The sequence below is a fragment of the Thamnophis elegans genome, chromosome 9 (genome assembly GCF_009769535.1).
Source record: "Thamnophis elegans isolate rThaEle1 chromosome 9, rThaEle1.pri, whole genome shotgun sequence".
NCBI lineage: Eukaryota > Metazoa > Chordata > Lepidosauria > Squamata > Colubridae > Thamnophis > Thamnophis elegans.
The window spans coordinates 48,756,300-48,778,602 of NC_045549.1; the positions used below are offsets into that span (position 1 = coordinate 48,756,300).

Below are 22,303 nucleotides of genomic sequence, written 5' to 3' on the forward strand. Positions count from 1 at the left end.
GCATCGCCAGTCCCAGATTACCACAAATTGGTGTGGTAGAAGGGACCTTAGTAGAATATTTATTGTAAACATTTATAACAATTTCCTTGGTAAATGCTGTGAAGTTACTTTCAATTGAGCAATTATTTCTTTTTCTATCAAGAACATACAGGTAGTCATCGACTTACAACACAATTGAGTACAACATTTCTGTTGCTAAGCAAGGCAGTTGTTAAACGATGTTTATCCCATTTTGCGATCTTTTGCCACAGTTAAGTGAATCATTGCTGTTGTTAAGTAAAGTGTGCAGTTCTTAAGCGAATCTGGCTTCCCTCATTGACTTTCTTTGTCAGAAGCCAGCTGGGAAAGTCATAAATACATGCCAGTTATCAAGTGTTCAAATTTTGATCATGAGACATGGGGATGCTGCAGTGGTCGTAAGTGTGAAAACAGGTCATCAGTCACTTTCTTCAGTGAAATGTCACTAAATGAGTGGTTGTAAGTGGAGGACTACCTGAATAAGATTATAAGAGCACAATGAAATGGCAGGCAATAAATCTGATGGATGAACAAACAAACAAATAAATGTGTTTTGTGTTTTGCTATGTTCGTCTCAAATTACAATTATGGGCTTTTGAAATAACTTAGAGAAATAGTCTACTTGTGCTGTTCAAATAAATATTTTTTTAGTGGTAATCTTGGCTTTTAAATAAATATTCTTCAGAATTGATCTTGCACGACTCATTGATTATGGGATAATGTAAAGCATGAACCTTTTATGAATTGAGAAAAGTTTTTTTTTCCTACTGGTTTTGTAGAATGGTACCCTGAAGATAATTGACAGAAAAAAACACATATTCAAACTTGCACAAGGAGAATATATAGCACCAGAAAAAATAGAGAATGTATATATAAGGAGTGAGCCTGTTGCTCAGGTGTTTGTCTATGGTGAAAGTTTGAAGGTAGGTATTTGTTTTTAAGAATGTCTTAGAAATGTCTAAAAAGAGAATAAAAATATTTACCATGAATAAATGTTGCTTTGCTGTGAAGATAGACCAGAGAGATTGGTCTGATCTCCAAGGGCAGGCCTTCATTAGCTTTGGTACTCCAGCACAGATCTGTTGTTTTCTATTGTGGCAAAAGGTGTAACTTGGCTTCACCTTTTACCATTAAAATTTTTGTAAAGTGGCTGATCCAGTAATACAGTTGAAGTGTTTGTTCTTATCTGGCTTCAGGCTTTCCTAATAGGAATTGTGGTACCAGATCCAGACATATTGGTCATCTGGGCTAAGAAAAAAGGCTTGGGAGGCTCTTATGAAGAACTGTGCAAAAACAAAGTAGGTGGTTTTTTTTTTCCTGATTACAAACCTGTTCTGACCCCCCCCCTTCACAGCTCGTTAACAAACACAGGCAGGCAAACTAAAAAAGGACTTTTCTCTTTATCAGTTTACAGTTCAAACTGGCTTCGAGCCCAGAAATAACATAAACATAACTCTCCGATAAGAGTTCAAAACAAAAGCTCTTACAAACGCAGCAGTTCTTCCACAGTCTTCACAGATCAGGTTTACACGAAACACCGAAGCACTTTTCCAAGTGTAACAGGCATAAATCACGATTAGTAATCACACAATGTTTTACCAAACACGGAACACACGAAGGAACGTTAACTCCAGCGACTGGGGCATGGCAGCATCTCTCTTTTTATCTCCAAACCTCCTCCCACAAGCCCCAGCTGCATACTGAATTTTGTATCCCGAAAAAACTCTCAGCAGAACTGCTGAATCACAACACTGAATTTTGTATCCCGAAAAAGCTCTCAGCAGAACTGCTGAGTCACAACACAAACCCTAGTAAAGGCTTGGTGTAAGCTTGCTTGTTTTTAAAACCTTTCTTTATCTATGCAGTTTCCAGTGTAGGTAAAAGAGTTAATGTAGGAAATGACCAGGCTGACCCCGAGGGTCAAATGCATAATCAGTCTCGAGTCCCTTTGCACCCACAAGAGATCTAAGTCCAGCCCACCTTGAATTCCGTTGATTCTTACCTACCACAATTCTTGTAGAGAACTTCGGATTCTTGTAGAGAACTTAAGCTTGCAATAAACCTTTATATTCATTTGAACTACCTCGATTTCCTGATTTCACTTGACAGTTCAAAGATTACATTCATACAGGTGAAAATCGAAAAATTAGAATATCGTGCAAAAGTTCATTTATTTCAGCAATGCAACTTAAAAGGTGAAACTAATATATGAGCTAGACTCATTACATGCAAAGCAAGTAGTTCCAAGCTGTGATTTGTCATAATTTTGATGATTATGGCTTATAGCTCATTAATACCCCAAATCCACAATCTCAGAAAATTACAATATTGTGAAAAGGTCCAATATTCTAGGCTCAAAGTGTCCTACTCTAATCAGCTAATTAATCCGTAACACCTGCAAAGGGTTCCTGAGCCTTTAAATGGTCTCTGTCTGGTTTAGTAGGAATCACAATCATGGGAAAGACTGTTGACCTGACAGTTGTGCAGAAAACCATCATTGACACCAGAGGTGGGTTCCTACCAGTTCGCACCTATTCGGTAGAACCGATTCATCAAATCTACCGAACCGGTTAGAAGAGCTTCTACCAGTAGACCCGGAAAGCAGGCCACACCTACAGAAGAGGTTCCAAAAATTTTTGAAACCCATCACTGGTCCTTGGATATGATTATTCTACACTATCATGCTCACATTTATAAAACTCAGTGTCTCTGTGAAAGGTAAGGATGACTACTGTGTTTGTGGTGCAATCAGACCATTGCATGTGTTGAAAATGCCTTTTAAAAAACAAGTTTACATCATATTCTTATGCATGCCAGTGCTGTATGTGAGGTAATTTAAGGTGGTTCTGAGAAGTGTCGTCGGCATCTTCATATCCGGTCACATGGGTGGCAAGCCACTCCCACAAAGGAGGCCACACCCACAGAGTAGGTTCGAACAATTTTTGAAACCCACCACTGATTGATACCCTCCATAAGAAGGGAAAGCCTCAAAAGGTAATTTCAAAAGAGGTTGGATGTTCCCAAAGTGCTGTATCAAAGCACATTAATAGAAAGTTATGTGGAAGGGAAAAGTGTGGAAGAAAAAGGTGCACAAGCAGCAGGGGTGACCGCAGCCTGGAAAGGATTGTCAGGAAAAGGCCATTCAAAAGTGTTAGGGACTTTCAGAAGGAGTGGACTGAGGCTGGAGTCAGTGCATCAAGAAAGAGCCACCACACACAGACGGATCCTGGACATGGGCTTCAAATGTCGTATTCCTCTTGTCAAGCCGCTCCTGAACAACAAACAATGTCAGAAGTGTCTTACCTGGGCTAAAGAAAAACAGATCTGGCCTGTCGCTCAGTGGTCCAAAGTCCTCTTTTCTGATGAGAGCAACTTTTGCATCTCATTTGGAAACCAAGGACCCAAAGTATGGAGGAAGAATGGAGAGGCACACACTACAAGATGCTTGAAGTCCAGTGTGAAGTTTCCACAGTCTCTGTTGATTTGGGGAGCCATGTCATCTTCTGTGTTGGTCCACCACAAGTCCAGGGTCAACGCAGCCGTCTACCAGGAGATTTTGGAGCACTTCATGTTTCCTTCTATAGACGAGATTTATGGGGATGCTGACTTCATTTTCCAGCAGGACTTGGTATCTGCCCACACTGCCAAAAGCATCAAAACCTGGTTCAATGACCGTGGGATTACTGTGCTTGATTGGCCAGTAAACTTGCCTGACCTAAACCCCATAGAGAATCTATGGGGCATTGCCAAGAGAAAGATGAGAGACATGAGACCGAATAATGTAGAAGAGCTGAAGGCCGCTATTGAAGCATCCTGGTCTTCCATAATGTCCTATATACAATCCTTGTTTTATTGATTGCATGTAATATTCTAATTTTCTGAGATTGTAGATTTGGGGTTTTCATGAGCTGTAAGCCATAATCATCACAATTATGACAAATCATGGCTTGAACTATCTTGCTTTGTTTTACCTTTTAAGTTGCATTACTGAAATAAAGGAACTTTTGCATGATATTCTAATTTTTTGAGTTTCACCTGTATGCATCTGTCATATGATTGTGTTTTAGTCATCATTATGCAAAGCACAGAAAAAGAATAGTAAGCAAAAGAAAATGGCATACCATTTTGCCTCTGAAGATGCCAGCCATGGTTGCCAGTGAAATGTCAGGAAATCTGTTACTAAACCTTGAAGCTCTACACTGCCCCAAAGCAATTAGATTTGGACTAAAAGGAAAAAGGAAAATATAACTAAGTTCTAGTAATATGAGAAACCCACATAATAGACAAAGGATCAATTGCTTACAACTTAAATAAGGAGTTAACTCATGTTTTGCATTGGTATTGTAATAATTGCAACAGTTGAGGATTTGCATAACCAGGGCAAAAAACTCAGCACACCGTCCCTCCTATCAACACACAGTGTTGTTAAACTACTAGGAAAATAATTATCCTTAGCCATTTTGAATGACCTAGGCTAGGATTGGGTCATTTTTGTTCCTTCTGGCCTTGATCTCACGGTCTAACACACCTGACTTGTGTGTGGGGATTGTGTTACAAAATAATAAATCATTGCTTATCATTGGTCCTGATTTTTTGCAAAGGTAGCTTCTAATTAGCCCTTATAAGTTAAATAAGTGCAGTGAGCCTTATTTATTATTTGTGGTCCACAAATAAAAAATAAGACTCATATTTTTGTGATATTGTTCCATAACACTATGCTTTGAATCCCAACAGGATTTAAAAAAATACATTCTGGAAGATATGTTGAAGACAGGAAAGGAGTTTGGCTTGAAGTCATTTGAACAGGTAGGAATTTCAAATGTTTTCCTATTATTAACCTGCTGTAGTTTCTATGTGAATGTCATTTTGGGCTGTAGAGTTACAAATATTAATTGACTAATTACAATGAAATTAGCAAGATTTAATTTTTAAGGGAAAAAATTAACCTACCTTTGCATTAAGACTACCATCCTTTTTGGTTAACATTTTATTTTAAAGGAAAGATAAAATTGTTTTTTCTTATAAATATGGGTGATTGGTTTCAATAAACAGCCTATGTAATTCAGTACCTATATTAAATCCTTACTAATATAGAGTATCACTTACTGCTTAAATAAACTGGTTCAAATACTATTTCTGTTCTTTCACAGTCTAATTGTACTGTACATGTAGCATTGTTCCTAAATAAAAAAATTGCAAAGTCTGATTTAACCTTTACTTTTTCAGATCAAAAACATCGCCCTTCATTCTGAAATGTTCTCTATTGAGAATGGCCTGCTAACACCAACGTTAAAAGCAAAGAGACCTGAGCTGCGTAAATACTTCAGCTCTCAAATAGAAGAACTCTATGCTAATGTCCACATGTAACCGAAGAAAACTATTAGAGAGAATGGCATTTGCTATTAACCATCATATCTATGAACAGACTGCAACAAATACGTGAAAGGAAACAGTGCAATCATTAACTTTTACACAAAGGGGTACTCAACATAGGAAAACTGAAGAATAATTGAACTCTGCCTTACTGTCCACTTGTGTCGCAGACCATTTTTTACAATGACATACAACTTCCTCAATGCGCCTTAAAACTGTACATGTTATCTATGTGATTTGTAAGTTATTTAAGACTTCAGCCAAAAATGTGACTCTCAAGGCATGTAAAGGGATATGTGTGTTGCAACCACATTCATTGTTTTCATTTCATTGTACAGCTGGTAATCATTTTCCAAAATATTTGATATATGGAGATTTTTACTGCATAACAGCAGAGGAACACTGATAGGAGACTGAACTTTATTTGTGTCTGGGTGTAAAATGTGGGCAGAATCACAGCTGTCTAGGTTATTTACAGACTTTTTCGAAGCTTTATTTAACATTGTGGGATTAATGCAATGAACCACAAGATAAATGATCAGATATTTTAGCTTTATAATTTGTGGGAGGGGTGTGTGTGGGGACGACTCCAGATGAAACTTCCTATGTAATTCAAGATGTCAGCTTCACAAGCTACAGGGATAGTTGGGCCATAGTGGCATCATGTTATAAAATAAATACGCATAGATGTGGATGGAATTTCAGTACATATTGGGAGTAAGTCATGCTCATACACTGCAAACCATTCAATTGCCTCGGCAGTACAGCTTAATCTTGATCACTTAATTTACTGGGTCTTTGTACAAAGTTAGCTTCTGATTCTTACTCATTGAGCAAAGAATATTGAGAATTTGATAGTGTCTAAAAATAAACATGCTTCTGTAACAGAGAGGGAATATATATATGTGTGTGTGTGTGTGTGTATGTATATATATATATACATACATATATACATATATATATACATATATATATATATACATACATATATACATATACATATACATATATATATATATATATATATATATATATATATATATATATATATATATATATATATATATATAGGATGTCATTTTATTGGAATGGGGAAGGATGCTTGAACATACCTACCTTTTGCCTGCATCTGTATATTTTTCTGAGGGATTGATGGAATTGAAATGTCTTGTAGTAACCCATGCTTGATTTCTCCCTTAAAACAGTAATTAATTTGTTAAATATATGTAAACAAGCACAATGAAGTTTGCACTAAAGAGTGTGTGATTATAATGCACTACCCAGTTGCATAATTTCATACGCGGGTGTCCTTATTGCACACCATTATTCAAACCCATATTCTTGAAGTATTATATCACTTGTTATATTGGAGTTCAAAAGTTTGCTTAGTGTTGGCTATTTCTATATTTTATAAACAAAAATTTCCACCCCCCAAAAAAACCCCACAAGGAAGCCAAAATAAATATTTGTGCATTTAATGTGAGTAAATGTTTTTATACTGCAGTTTAAAAAATTCAGTGCTCTCATTCCTTAAAAAAAGGAATTATTGTCTGATTATTCTTATTTGTTTCCCATTCTTTTTGTCTGGACTTTTATGACTATTTTATGTCCCAGTTAGTACAGGAAGCAAGAAAAAGGCAAATCAGCCAATAAATCACAGTTTTCCACACAGCTTTATCATGAAGAAATAATTTTGACATATTAGCAAAATAGAATTTCTTGATCTTAACCAGCTTTCTCTTTTTGGCAGTGGACTAGTATTCCTAGGCAGTAACCTTATTCTTGTGACAGTGGGAATGAAGTGTTAATCTAAATACATCTCAAGAGTTTAATATTGGAAAAAGCTTGTCTTAATAGCTTTTTGAAAACTAGCAAACCTGAACTTGGATAAAATTAGTTCCGTAGAGGAACAAAAATTATTCCACTGACCTATAGAACAGAAAGAAATCAACTCTTTAGTGAAAGGGTTGTTTCTGGAGTAATTGTAAAGGAGTAGAACAAGCTTGTGAAAAATGTAAACAATTATATCCAAAGGTATATGTAGAGGGCATATGACACATGCAGTGTTCTACTGACATAATACAAGCCCTACCTCTTTTATAGACATATCACAAAATCATACAAAAAGGATGGACATCGCGGTGCAATGTTGCTATTGTCATTCTAATGTCTCATTTGAAACCGCTTTGTAATGTTCTAAGGTTTTAATGGCATTCGATAGCATTATTCTCTAGAAGTGGTATTTGTAATTATGGTTGATATAAATGATGCATGATGTTAAAAACTCAAGTTTTTTCAAAAGCTCTTATGGCAAATAAAGCAAGGCCTTTATAATGTAGAAAGTAAATTCACAGAGAATCAGCTAAACATTAATGCATATGTGCATAGATATATGTATGCATATTTTTAGTTCAGATGGTGGAATTGATGCCTTTTTATGGGAAGGAATTGTTAGCTAGCCCTGCCTCCATTCAATTTTAGACATCAGAACAAAAGGAAACACCTTACCCCAACAACTTGTTAAATAGTCCTATATTAATTAGGGTATAATATCTTAACACCTCTGGAGCATTGCTGAGGCTCTATATTCATGGGCCTCATTTCCACCCTCCTGTGGTAGAATATTTTATAATTTAGCTGCCACAGAAGTTTCTTCAACTATTTTTGAATAAAATTTGGCAAGAGGTGGTAATGCACAGTCCTTGGCCTAGAAACTCAGTTGTTTGTTGAAACTTGGGCTTGGATTAATAGAAAATTTAAACCACCCAACTTTCTTAGAGGCTAACTGGGTTATTCTGGGAGTTGAAGTCCACAAGTCTTAGACAAATTTGTGTATATTGTGAATTACAGAGACAGTCTCTCAGCTCGTAGCCAGCATATGAGCCTATTCTTATTTGGTTACACCAATCATACTAAGCAGTAGTATCACATATTTTGAATTCATACAAGGCAGATTGATTGCACATAAACAATCTACTACAATTCCATTCCCCTCGCTAATTTCATTCAGTATGAATTGGGAACTGATGCCACCACATAATTAATCAGTTTTGCTGAATCAAAGTGGGGAAGCTGGGGACCTTCATTTGTCTTTTATTTTAATTTTTATTAGGTTTTGAAACAGATAAAACGGGGAAATAAAATAGGAAAAAGGATATTAGTATTAAATGCATATGAATGAATGATTGAATCAAGAAGGTTTGGAAATGCCCTGGCAGTAATAGTTTGCCAATATATAATTAGTAATTTAGTAATGAGTAACTGAATATATTACATTAAATTGCTATTAAGCTCTAAGCAAAGAGTGAATATCAATAACCATGATCCAAAGAGTATAAATCTGATTTATAATTTACAATAAATTCTATTTATGTTAGCAAAAGTCTGCTGTGTTTTGGAAATCTTGTAAAATGGAAGTATCAGCTAAGGCATAGAGAAACTCTACTTTGGGATGTATTATAGATATTGATGATGCATAACTCCATAAGTGTAGGAAGTTGTAGTCAGGACTAGAGTCCTGTCTCTTCACTAAGCTGAGTTGTATGTGAATATATAAGACAAAGATAGTATAAGCCAGTTTAGTATAATGGTAAAGATGCTGGCCTAGCAACAAGGAGACTGAGTTCTAGTCCTGCCTTAGGCATGAAAAGGCAACCTTGGGTCAGTCACTCACTTTCAGCCTGAAAATGTAGATGATTTGGGAAGGGTGTGTATATTTATATATATTTGTATTGTATATCTTCTTTATAATCCTTGTTTATTGTAATTGTTGATACTAGAAAACAATTGCAATAGGAAATGCAGTACAGAAACTCCTTGATTTACAACAGTTCATTTGAGACCATTCAAAGTTACAATGGCACAAAAAAGTGAATTATGACCATTTTTCACACTTATGACCGTTGCAGCATCCTATGGTCACGTGATTTACATTCAGATGTTTGACAACTGACTCACATTTACGACAGATGCAGCATCCCAGAGTCACAGGGACCCATTCTGCATCCTCCTGACAAGCAAAGTCAATGGGGAAACCAGATTCACTTAACTGTGTTACTAATTTAAGAATTGCAGTGATTCACTTAACAAATGTGGCAAGGTAAGTCCTAAAATGGAGCAAACTCACTTAACAAGTTTCTCACTTAACAACTTAAATTTTGGGTTCAATTGTGGTCGTAAGTTGAGGACTACCTGTACACTTGATAGGAAATACCTCTGCAACTTGAAAGAGTTTGTGAGAACATCCTATAAAAAACTTCCTGTACTGAATTATTATAATTGGCCTTTTTGTTATTAGGTATTATCCTTCAGGGTAAGATACTTGAGCAACTTATGTTTAGGAACAGAATCAATCATGGTTTTGTTAAAATAGCCAAGATCACTAAATTCACATGCTATGTTAGACTGTAAACCATGTATTATTAATTAATTGGGTGGATTCAAACAAAACAGTACACCAGAACCAAACAAATCATAAATCTAGTAAAAACAGATGAACAGTTAGATTTTTCAAACAGTTTCTTCTAAATATAATTGCATGGAAAAGAGGAGAGAATTTATCAAGTTATTTACTTTGGATAACAACGCATTTTCTTTTTCTGTTTAATAGAACAAAAATAAGAACTACTAGAAGAATTCAGATTTCTAGTATCTTTTCATTACAGATGTTGTCTAAAATTTGAAATGAGGCACCATGGGAATATGTTTTTTAATTAAATAGTTAAGAATCTGGATGTATCTGTAATTGTTTGCAATACATCTCTAGGTTTTTCTTGAATAAGGAAAAAATGCTTACACAGAAGAACTACAGATTTTGACTGTTCTCCTTGCCATTTCTAGTCAGTCTCCAAAACCACATAGCAGTTACAGCAGGGGTCTTCAACCTTGGCAACTTTAAGCCTGGAAGACTTCAACTCCCGGAATTCCCCAGCCAGCAGCTGGGGAATTCTGGAAGTTGAAGTCCGCCATGCTTAAAGTTGCCACGGTTGGAGACCCCTGAGCTACAGTACTGTACAATGTTACCAGTTTGCAGATAAATGAACGTAAACATTACAGGACTATTTCGTCGCAATATCCGTCTTGTCTATCCTCTGGCCTTTAGATGGCGCTCTTCCTTCTTGCGGCTTTGCGTGTTCAAAGGGTTAAGCTTTAAAAATTTAACTCAGACAATGGACTGAACTATCTACTAAAGAAAATAGGGGGGGTTATTCATTCAGGGGGGAAAAGTCTACTATTAACTTTCTTTCGCTCCTCTTTGCGAACTGTGAAATTTTATATAGAATAGTGAGCAGTAATTTACAGGGTAATTTACAGTAATTTACATACGAACGGCTTTGGTTCAATTCCCTCCTCCCCCCCCCTTTTTTTGAGTACGCAATGGGAAGTGCCAGCAATATATTTTGAGTTTCGGCGCGAGGGAAAAAAAAGCAGTTGTAGCCAGGAAGCTGAGTCTGCGCGTCTTTTTCCACCACCCACCCCTCTCTCCCTCACGGTTTATTTTCCCCCTCACGAGACGGGGCGATTTGGAACGTTGGGAAGGAGTGCGCGAGCCACAGGTGAGCCCGGGGTGGGGGGGGGGGGGCAGGAGGTCTCCTGCCTGTGGCCGTAGCGTTTCTGGGTAACACTCAGGGCTGTTTAAGGATTCTCCATAAATATTTATATATCTCAAATTTAGGGACTTTAGGGATTCCTCACTGAGGATTCAGTGGTACTTAGGAGACGGAGGCGAGGGGCCACGCCGGCTTTTCGTGTATTTGATTTTATTCCTCTTATTATTTGTTTTATAAGCAATGCAAGGCGGTGACCATACTTAATACGCCTCCCTCCTATTTTCTCCACAACAACAACCCTGTGAGGTGGATTGAGCGGAAAGAAAGTGACCGGGCCAAAGTCACCCAGGTTTTTTTTTTCATGCCTAGGATTGGAGTACCTCACAGTCTCCTGCTTCCTAGGCCAGCCCCTTTTTAACCACTAATCAGGGTCCCAAACTTGGTAACTTTTGTGGACTTCAACTCCCAGAATTCTGCAGCCAGCATAGCTGGGAGTTGAAGTCCACAAGTCTTAAAGTTGCCAAGTTTGAAGACCTGCACTAGATCAAACGGGCTCCGTCTAAGTTTGTTTCAGGAGCCCTTGATGGTAGGGGAAGCAATCTGTTTAGGCTTCTGGGGTGGTGGGGTTTTCCTCCTCTTGCCTTTCTCGGTACAGGGAGAGATGTGCGATCAATTCAAAGCAAAACCCTTTAACTGAGGCCATTCCATGCTTTTTGAAATTTAGGTGAAAATCATTTGGGTTGGTGCCTTGGGAATGCATGCTCCTCTCTCTTTTTGCATAGGATAGGATAAGGATAAGATAGAATAGAATAGAATTCTTTATTGGCCAAGCGTGATTGGACACACAAGAAATTTGTCTTTGGTGCATATGCTCTCAGTGTACATAAAAGACAAGATACATTCATTAAGAATCATAAGGTACAACAGTTAATGATAGTCATAGGGTACAAATAAGCAATCAGGAAACAATATCAATATACTGTATTTTTCGGAGTATAAGACGCACCTTTTTCCCTCAAGAAGGAGGCTGAACATCTGGGTGCGGCTTATACACTGAATACAGCATTTTTTGCCTCCCAAAGCCACGCCCCCTTCACCAAAAGTCTTATGGAGGCTTTCAGAGAGCTGCTTGAGAGGGCAGAAATGAGCGAAAAACAGGCTGTTTTTGCCCCCAGCCCCCAGGAGCATCTATAAGCCTCCATAGGGCTATGCATGCATATTTTTTTTGACACAAAAACAGGCCTGTTTTCGAGAAAAATGGGACATTATTTTGCTCATTTTTGAACCCTTCCCCCCCCCAGCACTCTACAAGCCTCCTAAAGGGTATTCATACCCTTTTTTAAAAAAAACTGCCCGTTTTCAAGGAAAACAGGCTGTTTTTGAGAGGTTTGCAGAGTGCAAAAACTTTTTTTTAAATTTGCCTCTTCAAAACCTTGGTGCGTCTCATACTCCGGTGTCTTATACTCTGAAAAATACAGTAAGAATACAAGCAACAAAGTTACAGTCCTGAAGTCATAAGTGGGAGGAGATGGGTGATAGAAACTATGAGACTAATAGTAATAGTAATAGTAATGCAGCCTTAGTGAATAGTTTTACAGCTGTGAGTGAATTATTTGTTTAGCAGAGTGATGTTGTTGGGAGGGGGGGGACTGTTCTTGTGTCTAGTTGTCTTGGTGTGCAGTGCTCTATAGTGCTGTTTTGAATTGAAACAATTTATGTCCAGGATGTGAGGGGTCTGTAAATATTTTCACAGCCCTCTTTTTGACTTGTGCTGTATACAGGTCCTCAATGGAAGGCAGGTTGGTAGCAATCAAAGGGTTTGAGTGGGTGTAGGTAAGAATTGGGCGCCTGGCCTGGCCTTTGCAGGGCCAGGCTTAAATTAGAGGTTGCTTTGGACATAGCCAGGTTAATTTGGGAGGTTGCTTTTGGACAAGATTAATGCATGGAACAAAGATTTTATAGTGATACCATTGATTCATGAATGTAAAAGAAGAAAAGAGGGTTAATTCCATTTAAGCTTATTTTCCACTCTTGTTTGTTTCTCTAGTAACAAGATGTCGAAGAGAAAAGCAACCAAAAATTTCAAAAAGAAATTGGCAGTAAGTGGCATTTTGTTTTAAAGTGTGAATAGGCATTTACCTTTTCTTTTTAATGTAGAACTTTGAATTGATTTAGGTGTAGAAATTCTATAAAATTTATTTAATTCTTGACCCATTTAATTTTGCTATGCCTTTTTGAATCATCAATTTTTGTGACATAGTTGAAGTAGGGTTGTTTCCTACTTAGTACTTTGTCTTCAGATTGGAGTGTGAACATTAATGCAATCACATATTTTTCTGGGATTATACAGCAGCTTCAGAAAACTCCATGTTTTTTTAAAATAATTTAACAATTTCCAATAATTTTATTTTGGATTATATTAAACAAGTAAAACTTATACAACTACAATATATATATATTAAACAAAATAGAAAAGCTCTATGATTTCAGGAATAGATGCAGCAGCTCTAAAATATTCATAGGTGCTGTCTGCAGAGCTCTAGAATAGGAGTGTCAAACTTGATTTCATTGAGGGCTGCATCAGGGTTGTGTTTGACCTTGGGGGGCCAGGGTGGGTGTGGCCAGTTCAATGTCACTTGTGTTGGGGTGCCTGTGGTGGCCCGAGTGCTCTGCTAGTGGAAATGGGCTCCCAAGCTCTGTTGGCTGTGACAGTCTCCTGCAACTTTCTGCTAGAGAAAACAGAGCTCGCATGCTCCATATTTCCTAGCACCGTGGGCCAGTCCATTGCTGTTTCCAAGGCAGCCCCAGGGGCCAGATTTAAGCACCCTGCAGGCCGGTTCCAGCCCCCAGGCCTTGGGTTTGACACCCCTGCTCTTGATGGTAGTACTACATATGGCTCTGATAATTTTTCTTAATTTAATTTGCTTATTTATTTAATTTATTACTTAATTGTAATAACCTTAAATATTTAACTATCTGAAGAACTTAGATAACATGTTTTTTAACATTGTCATGATAATCCATAGGTGCATGTAGCTTTTGAAATCCATGATTTTGATTAACATCTTTCATTCTGGACGGGGCTAAATTACCCCAGACTTGCAACGACTGCTCAAAAGCAGGTGGCAGTAGTGGCTATGAGAGCCTTTGTGCAACTTTGAGTTGTGTGTCAGCAGGTTCTCTCCTGGTTTGGAAGTCCCTGTGCTTAATCACTCAAGCCCTGGTTATTTCACACTTGGACTTGCTACATGCTGTACATGGGGCTATTTGAAGAGTATTTGGAAGCTACATCTGGCACAGAATGCAATCTTGAAGACAATGCATGGGGCCCCTCGGATGGCCTGTATTCACCACTTGCCAGTTTGCTTCTAGGTTCAGTTCAAGATGTTGGTTATCACTTTAAAGCCCTTCATGGCATGGATCCAGATTGCCTAAAGAACCATCATACCCCAAAGGGATTGCCTCACCCTACCTGCCCCAGTAGAAGGGGAATGCCGCAAAACCTATCAATCAATGAATTTTGTCTGCCGCTAGGCAAAGCCTTTTCTGCTATGGTTCCTAGCTTTTGTAACATCATGACCTCTGAGATGAGCTCCATATCCACCCTTTTGGCCTTCCAAAAGGATCTGCAGACTTGACTGTGCTAATTGGCATGGAGGCACATCATTCTTGAGGTGGTTAACAGACCATGATAAGACACACACACCATGCATCCTGCTCCCTCCTCCCCATTTTTATGAATGTTAAGCTAATTTAATATTACTGTTGGTTTGATGCTTTCATGTTTTTATCAGTTTTTAAATAACTGCCTAGAGTTGCCTGCAGATGAAATGGGTAGCATATAATTTGAATAAATAAACTATCTGCTTTCCTTGCAGGGATATGAAGCCAAGCAGGACTTTCATGGTAAATTGTTTTCATCTGAGGAGCCTGATGTCTCAAGTATTTTGAAAATTCCTGGAACTGGGCAAACAGATGAAACTGATGACTTATGTGGTTAGTTATTGTCTATAACATTTTTACAATGTTCCATAGTTATTAGAATTGTCTGCTTTCTAATTGGCACTTCAGGTAGCCATCTACCCCCCCCCCCTTTATTGTAAGCCGCCCTGAGTCTCTTTTGAGAGTGGGCAGCATACAAAATTTAATAAATAATAATAATAATCTGAACTCTGAATTATTATTTTTGTTTACTGATGTTGGATTTTATATTTACTGTAAGTGACCAGGAGTTATGCTTAGCTGGTAATATAAAAATAATTGTAATAAATATTAACTTATTAATATTGTTCCCAACTACAATTTGTAGATAGTAATTGTTCTCAGATGTATTGAGTAAATGCAGAATAAAAACATGATTGTCACATTTCCAATAAGCAAGTTAAATAAATATAAAATACACACACACACACACACACACACACACACACACACACCACACATATATATATATATATATATATTATAATAATGTCTAGTACATTTTTATAAATATGCTTATTTAATTGTATGGATACAGAAAGATCAAATATAGAATCCTACTAAGCTAGCTACAGCATCTGGATTAGCTTTAGCATTAATAAACAATTGAATAATAAAATAAATTACTGTGTTTTACAACAGAATTTTAAATAAAATATCCAAATGTAATATTGAAAATTAACATTACAAATTGCAAACTATACAATGAAGTATGTCAGATTTTGCTAATTTGAAACTGTGAACACTGACCACACAGATTACTATTTCATGTTCGTTGCCTTGTACTTCTTTCAGTTCTAGCAACAAAGACATCTCTCCCTTTGGGAAACTTTGTTGGCTATAAACAACTCCGTGTTTAGTTTCTGAAATTCTTGTGTGAATGCAGGACTGAATAGCAATTTCCTGAACCCACTCCCTTCCCTTCTTCAACTCCATAGTCTCGGTTTTCACAGAAACATGCGTGGCAGATACCACCTTTTTTTTTTGTTTAAATTTATTTGCCACCCATCTCGCCTCGAGACTATCTGTAAGATGTTCATATTAGCAATACTTTTTATTGATAAAGTTTTTGTTTACTTTAATCCAGCACACTCTTTGGGACAGGGTCCAGGTTTTGTAAGGCTTTGCACATCTCATTAGCATAAACATTTTCTTCCATTAATTTGTCGTAATGCCTACTCTTAAATCCTATCAGCTAAGCCAGGTTTATTACACTGAGGGCTAAAAATTCTATTCTCACTTTCACATGACCAGGCATTGGTACTTGTTCAATGTCTAGTGGACCAAACTAGGTTAGAACTCTAAAATAATCAAGGTGGAATATCAACCTTTCATGGTAACTTGTTCTGTGTGATTGCTTCAAGGAACTATAGTTACCAAACACTTTTTTAAAAAATTGCATCTGGGTGTTTTTTCTTCACTCTTCCTAATATCTTCCTCTTGAATGAAATTGCTTCATCCATGTCACACAAAAACTATTGTTTTGAGATTTTATGTTTTGAGACATATAGGATCTTTTAAATTGTTATAGTTAATTAATATTTTTTCATCCTAGATCATCCTTTACATAGCACTGCTCTGTCTGTATATGAAGAGGGAGAAGATGCTGATAATGGGAATGATCAATATTCAAAGATCAATGAGTCTACCGGCAGTTTCTCTGATCCAGAGAAAAATACAAAGAAAAGGTATTCCAAAAATAAGTTCAAGACATTATTTTGTGTGTAATATTTTCTCTGGACCAATTTTCTTAATGTACATGAATTTATTAGTATGTCCAGCCCTGTTAACTTAATCTAGTTATATGACCACTGAAATTATGTCATCAAAATAAAGAAGGGATATTTTGAGCACATCCAATACTTCATTCTAAAATTCCTAGTAAAGTATGAATATCAGTTAAAGAATCAGGTATATTCTTTATTTTTGGTGCTTTTGAATCAACTTTGAGTTTGGTCTCCACATAGCTAAGACTTCTTAGCAACATGTTTTCTTCATAATCATTGCTTTTCTCTATGTTCCAAATGTATTGCTTTTTCTTTAAAATATCTGTTGTTATACTTTTAAAGTATGACAGGGTTCAAATTTGGTAAGGATTTGCACACTTTCATTAGCATAAATATTTTCTTAAATTTCAGTTTGAAGGCAGTAAAGTCTTGGATGATTTTTTTTCTTGACATTTTGTCTTCCTCTGTATTATCATTGCCAATATTTAGTTCTTACAATAGGTTCCTAAAGGTGGCATTTCTGGCCAACTTCCCCAGGACTTGGTTTTCTCACAAAAGTCAGAAGATTTTGGTCTCTTTGCATGCCATCTTTTTAGAAAGCCTTGAAGATTTGGATTTATTCCTGGGTCAGTTGGTTAGAACTAAGACATAGTTGTTCTGATTGTTCTGAATTTTTTAAATTTGGGTTGTCATTATATATATGTTGTGTTTTTTATGTGTATTTGTACATTTTTATATGATATTAGGTGCCCAAAGTTGTTATAGTGAGATGGCATACATAAATAACCATTTAAAATTATGAAACGTTATAGATTTGAACTGAATTCTATCTGTGGATCCTTGGTGCTCTGAGCTTTATGGTTTTCCTGCAGACCTGTTATTACCAAACTAAATAAATCATCAGTGCTAGAAGGGAATGGAATTTGCTCTTATTTTTATGTATTAGTGTAGGGGTCCCCAATCCCCACCACTGGGATGTGAGCCTATGGGAACTGGGCCGTGGAAGCAGCAGGCAAGTACACATGTGCTACATTTGTGTGGGGTGGTAGGTGCATGTGCCTGCTGCTCATGCAAATGGAGCTGCTCGTGCATGCTTGCCTTCGGCTGGTGTGTAACAATCCCCTCTTCTCCCCACCCTCCGCCAGTCCACAAATCTTGAAAGGTTGTGGAATTGTTCTAGTGGCTTGCCCTCTTAGTGTTAGTGGGAATGTTTTTGAAGGTTCCTTGATTAGGCTATTTACTGTTAATTTGTTTGTCTGCATTGGCAGTTCCTTGGTTGGAATATTGTTTCTTAATTGTTGGTCTAATGTTAATGATGGTGTTAATTTCTGCTTGTATGGGTATTGATTGCTGGTGATGAGTTGTTTTGGTCTTTTTGTTTCCTTTTTGGCTTTTTGATTGTCTCTTGTAGATTTTTTTTATTTCTATGTGCCTGTTGATGGCCAATTTGTTTGAGTGCCTTGGCCTCCAGGAATTCTCTGATGCTTTTTGAACTTGACTTGATCTAGGATCCTCAATTTCCCAGTTGAAACTGATTGAGTCTGCTCATGTGTTATAAAATTAAGGAATTTCATCATATATTCTAATTGCTAGTTGGTATTCATAAATGTGCTGTGCTAATTTTCTGCCTGTTTGTCCTAAATAATGACTGTTACAATCCTTACACAGTTTGTGGTAGATTGGCTCCTGTTTTATTTCTTCTGGAGCTACTGGGGCTTTTGTTTTACTTAGTTAGAATGTTTGAGAGGGTTTAGTTGGTTTGTGTGATACAGTGATGCCATCACAAAAAAATAGCCATTTTTTGCTCATTGGGGGGGGCACCTCCCAGGAGCACTCTACAAACCTACTAAAGGCTATTCATGCCCTTTTTTGAAGGAAAAAAGGGCCAGTTTTCACAAAAAAATTCATTTTTGGGAGGTCTGCAGAGTGCAAAAACTTTTTTTTTTAATTTGCCTCTTCAAAATCTTATACTCTGAAAAATATGCTACATCAATATTAGACTTTGACCACAGGGTTTTTGTACTTTATTAACTTGCAAAATATTTGGAGATTATTTTTTTAATTTTTCTTCAACTTTGGATCAACATATCCAGTAAAAATCTTCCCTGTTCCTTAATTTATTTCTCTTCTTCGCTTTAGTGTTTTTTGTTTTCTGACTCACATATACAGAACAACAATGGATCGAATTACAACAGAACAGAGCTGGCTAACATGCAATTTTTAGGTGTAAGTTTATTTTAAAAGTTTGATGAAATGATAATAGCTGTGAAAAATATTCAGAGTCATGTTGTTCTGGAGTTAGATTCACAAAAGGAATATAAAACTTTTACATTTCTTTTGCAAATGGATTTGATAATTTAAAATCTTTTGGGCCTATTTAGCAAGGGATGAGAAATTAATTTTTAGTAATATATTAATCAGTATTCAACTAAGGGGGAATAATATGTATATAAGTGTTATTTTTTCTTTTTCAATGAACTTTTAAAATGTCTTGTTTATTTTGTGGGGGAAGGGTTGCCTTTTTCTATTTTTAATATATTTTTTGCATTTTAAACTTTTCTTTGAATAAAATAAAAAAATGAATCGGATCATTTCATGTGTTTTCTCTAGTTGGGAGTACTATAGATTCAGGCATTGCATTATGGTCTCAGCTATGAATCCTGAAAGTGGTAATCCTTTGAGTTGATATATTTGTCCATAAAACTGAAAGTATGTTGTCAGGCAAAGATTGATAAGGTTCATGATTCTGGGTATTTCAATGTTGGTGTAGTTGGTTAGGTGGGGTGTGCTGTCATGGTTTCTTTTTGCTAGGTCTGGGTCTACAAAGAGTGCTGTAATATCAAACAAGACCATGATTTCATCTTCACGTATGGTCAGATCTTTGATCGTATAATCTATAGTCAGAATTTGATGGAGTGTTTACTTCCTTCTATGAAGTGTATGTTCATTTGTCAATTATTTGGCAATTTTGTAGATTGGTGTCCTTGATAAGGATATAATTGGCTGGGGAGGTATGTCTGCTAGTTGAGTCTAATTGCCATGTAATTTAACCCTTACCATTCATGATGTACTTGTATACTTGCTTGTTCAATAAAACTAAATAATCCCTGATGTATGCACATTTGTGGCCATATATTCTTTTTTCAGTATGACATATGTACCATTGAATTTCCATACTTTATCACTACTAATTATGTTGCTTACTCCTTGCTATTTTTAACTGCAAATCTTTATCTGGCAATAGCATAAAGGATCTCTGGCCCATCAGTGAAATTATGTAATCAATATAATACTACAAAAAAAAATTTCTGAGCAGTTTCCATGCCAGTGTTTAAAATTCCATGACAAAATATACTGTAACATTTTTATATTTACCAGAAAAACTCACACTATGAAAACAATAGTGAGAACTGAAGATTCAGAAGAGGAATCTTCAGTAAAGAACACGGTAAGTAAAAGGTTTAGATAATACTTTTTCCATTTTATTGATAGTAAACTACAATCAATTATATGCAGATGTTTTGAAATATATATATTTATATTTATTTTCAATCTCAATGGTGCATAATTGGATAACATTTAAAATTATATGACTCAAAACAACAAGCAAAACTGATTTAATAATTTTAAGTTGAAATTTCTTGTAATTTGTTATTTTGGTAATTATGTTTTTCTTAAACATACTTACTTTTTAATGCTCAAAAATCTGGTAGATGCCATGCAGTAAAATATTATCTATAATGTCATTTGTTGACCGTATGTGGTATTATGTATCATTTCCTTGCAGTCATTATATGTTATAGTCTATCTCTGTTTTTAATGTTCATTTATCCTGATAGTGCTAATCTCAATGGTCTCATATTTTTCCTGAATCAGAAAACTGAAAAAACAGAATAACAGTTGGAAAGAACCTTTGAGGTCTTCTAGTCCAACCACCTGCTTAGGCAGGAAACCCTATATCACTTCAGACAAATGGTTATCCAATATCTTCTTAAAAACTTCCAATGTTGGAGCATTCACAATTTCTGGAGGCAAGTTATTCTACTGATTGTTCTAACTTTCAAGAAATTTCACTTTAGTTGCTTCTCTCCTTGATTAGTTTCCACCCATTGCTTCTTGTTCTGCCCTTAGGTGCTTTGGAGAATAGCTTGACTCCCTCTTCTTTGTGGCAACCTCTGAGATACTGAAATACTGCTATCATGTCACCCTATTCCTTCTTTTCATTAAACTAGTCATGCCCAGTTCCTGCAACTGTTCTTCATATGTTTTAGCCTCCAGTCCCCTAATCATCTTTATTGCTCTCCTCTGCACTCTTTCTAGAGTCTCAACGTCTTTTTTACATTGTGGCAACCAAAACTGGATGCAGTATTCCAAGAGTGGCCTTATCAAGGCATTATAAAGTGGTATTAACACTTCACATGATCTTGATTCTACCCCACTGTTTATGCAGCCTAGAACTGTGTTGGCTTTTTTGCCAGCTGCTGCACACTCTTGGCTCATATTTAAATGGTTGTCCACTAGGACTCCAAGATCCCTCTCACAGTTACTACTATTGAATGGGGTACCACATATATTGTATCTGTGCATTTTGTTTTTCTTGTCTAAATAAAGAACCTTACTTTTTTCACCATTGAATTTCATTTCATTAGATAGCACCCAATGTTCAAGTTTGTAAAAATCCTTCTGTATCTTAAGCCTATCTTCTGGAGTGTTGGCTATTCCTGCTAGCTTGATGCAAATTTGATGAGTTCCCCATCTATCCCCTCGTCCAAATCATTGATGAAGATGTTGAAGAGTACTGGGCCTGAAACAGAGCCTTGGGGTACTCCACTGCATATTTCCCTCCATGTAGATGCAGTTCCATTTAGGACTATAATGTTGTGTGCGGTTGGTCAACCAGTTACGAATCCATCTGGTGGTGATGCTGTCTAACTTGCATTTTTCTATTTTATCTAGTAGTAAGTTATGGCCTACTTTATCAAATGCCTTACTGAACTCCAAGTAAATTATACTGACAGCATTTCTCTGGTCCACGAATTTTGTCACTTTGTCAAAGAATGCAATAAGATTAGTCTGGCATGATCTGTTTTTGACAAACCCATGTTGGTTTTTGGTTATCACTTTGTTTGCTTCTAGGTGTTTGGTGATTCATTGCTTGATTATCTTCTCCAGAATCTTCCCTGGTATTGAGGTCAGACTGATAGGTCTGTAATTTCCTGGATCTATTTTTTTTTCCTTTTTGAAGATGGGAACTACATCAGCTCTTTTCCAGTCCTTTAGCAGTTCCCCAGTGCTCCAGGATCTTTGAAAAATATGGGTCAGTGAAGTGGTGGGTTCTCCATAGTGAGGGGGAGGAGTATCCAGGATGGGTTGACTTTATCCTCTCGTTGATTGGACTGAGTCATCAGAGCTCTTGGTATAAGCCTCTGGTCCACCAGGCTCCGCCCAGTTTTAGACTCAGTCCACTCAAATGGACGGTTGGCCATCCTGGATCTCCAACAGGTCGAAGATATTCAAGAAAGAAAAGGAAGGAAAATTCCAGTGTCTCCCTCCTACAGCATCCCAGGCGAGCTGGCAACTCCCTGGACTGTAAGGATCGGCCAAAAGCCCCTCAGGGGGCGGCCCGCCGCCCAGGCTTCTGAGTGAGACAAGCAA

General features: G+C 36.8%; 2 protein-coding genes across 5 annotated transcripts in view; both read left to right on the forward strand.

Annotated features, from left to right (window-relative positions):
* The window catches only part of ACSL1 (acyl-CoA synthetase long chain family member 1), a 55,285-nt gene extending 49,033 nt beyond the window's left edge, over positions 1-6,252 (forward strand). For all 4 annotated transcript variants that reach the window (XM_032223609.1, XM_032223608.1, XM_032223610.1 and 1 more), the window contains exons 18-21: positions 798-941; positions 1,215-1,316; positions 4,753-4,824; positions 5,245-6,252. In XM_032223609.1, the coding sequence (XP_032079500.1) occupies positions 798-941; positions 1,215-1,316; positions 4,753-4,824; positions 5,245-5,385 (459 nt within the window). In that variant the 3' untranslated portion in view covers positions 5,386-6,252. The remainder of the gene's footprint in view (positions 1-797; positions 942-1,214; positions 1,317-4,752; positions 4,825-5,244) is intronic.
* Positions 6,253-10,812: 4,560 nt separating this feature from the next.
* CENPU (centromere protein U) overlaps positions 10,813-22,303 on the forward strand; it is a 31,010-nt gene continuing 19,519 nt past the window's right edge. The window contains exons 1-5 of the mRNA XM_032224718.1: positions 10,813-10,946; positions 12,988-13,039; positions 14,819-14,936; positions 16,477-16,609; positions 20,027-20,096. Coding sequence (XP_032080609.1) covers positions 12,995-13,039; positions 14,819-14,936; positions 16,477-16,609; positions 20,027-20,096 — 366 coding nt within the window. The 5' untranslated portion in view covers positions 10,813-10,946; positions 12,988-12,994. The remainder of the gene's footprint in view (positions 10,947-12,987; positions 13,040-14,818; positions 14,937-16,476; positions 16,610-20,026; positions 20,097-22,303) is intronic.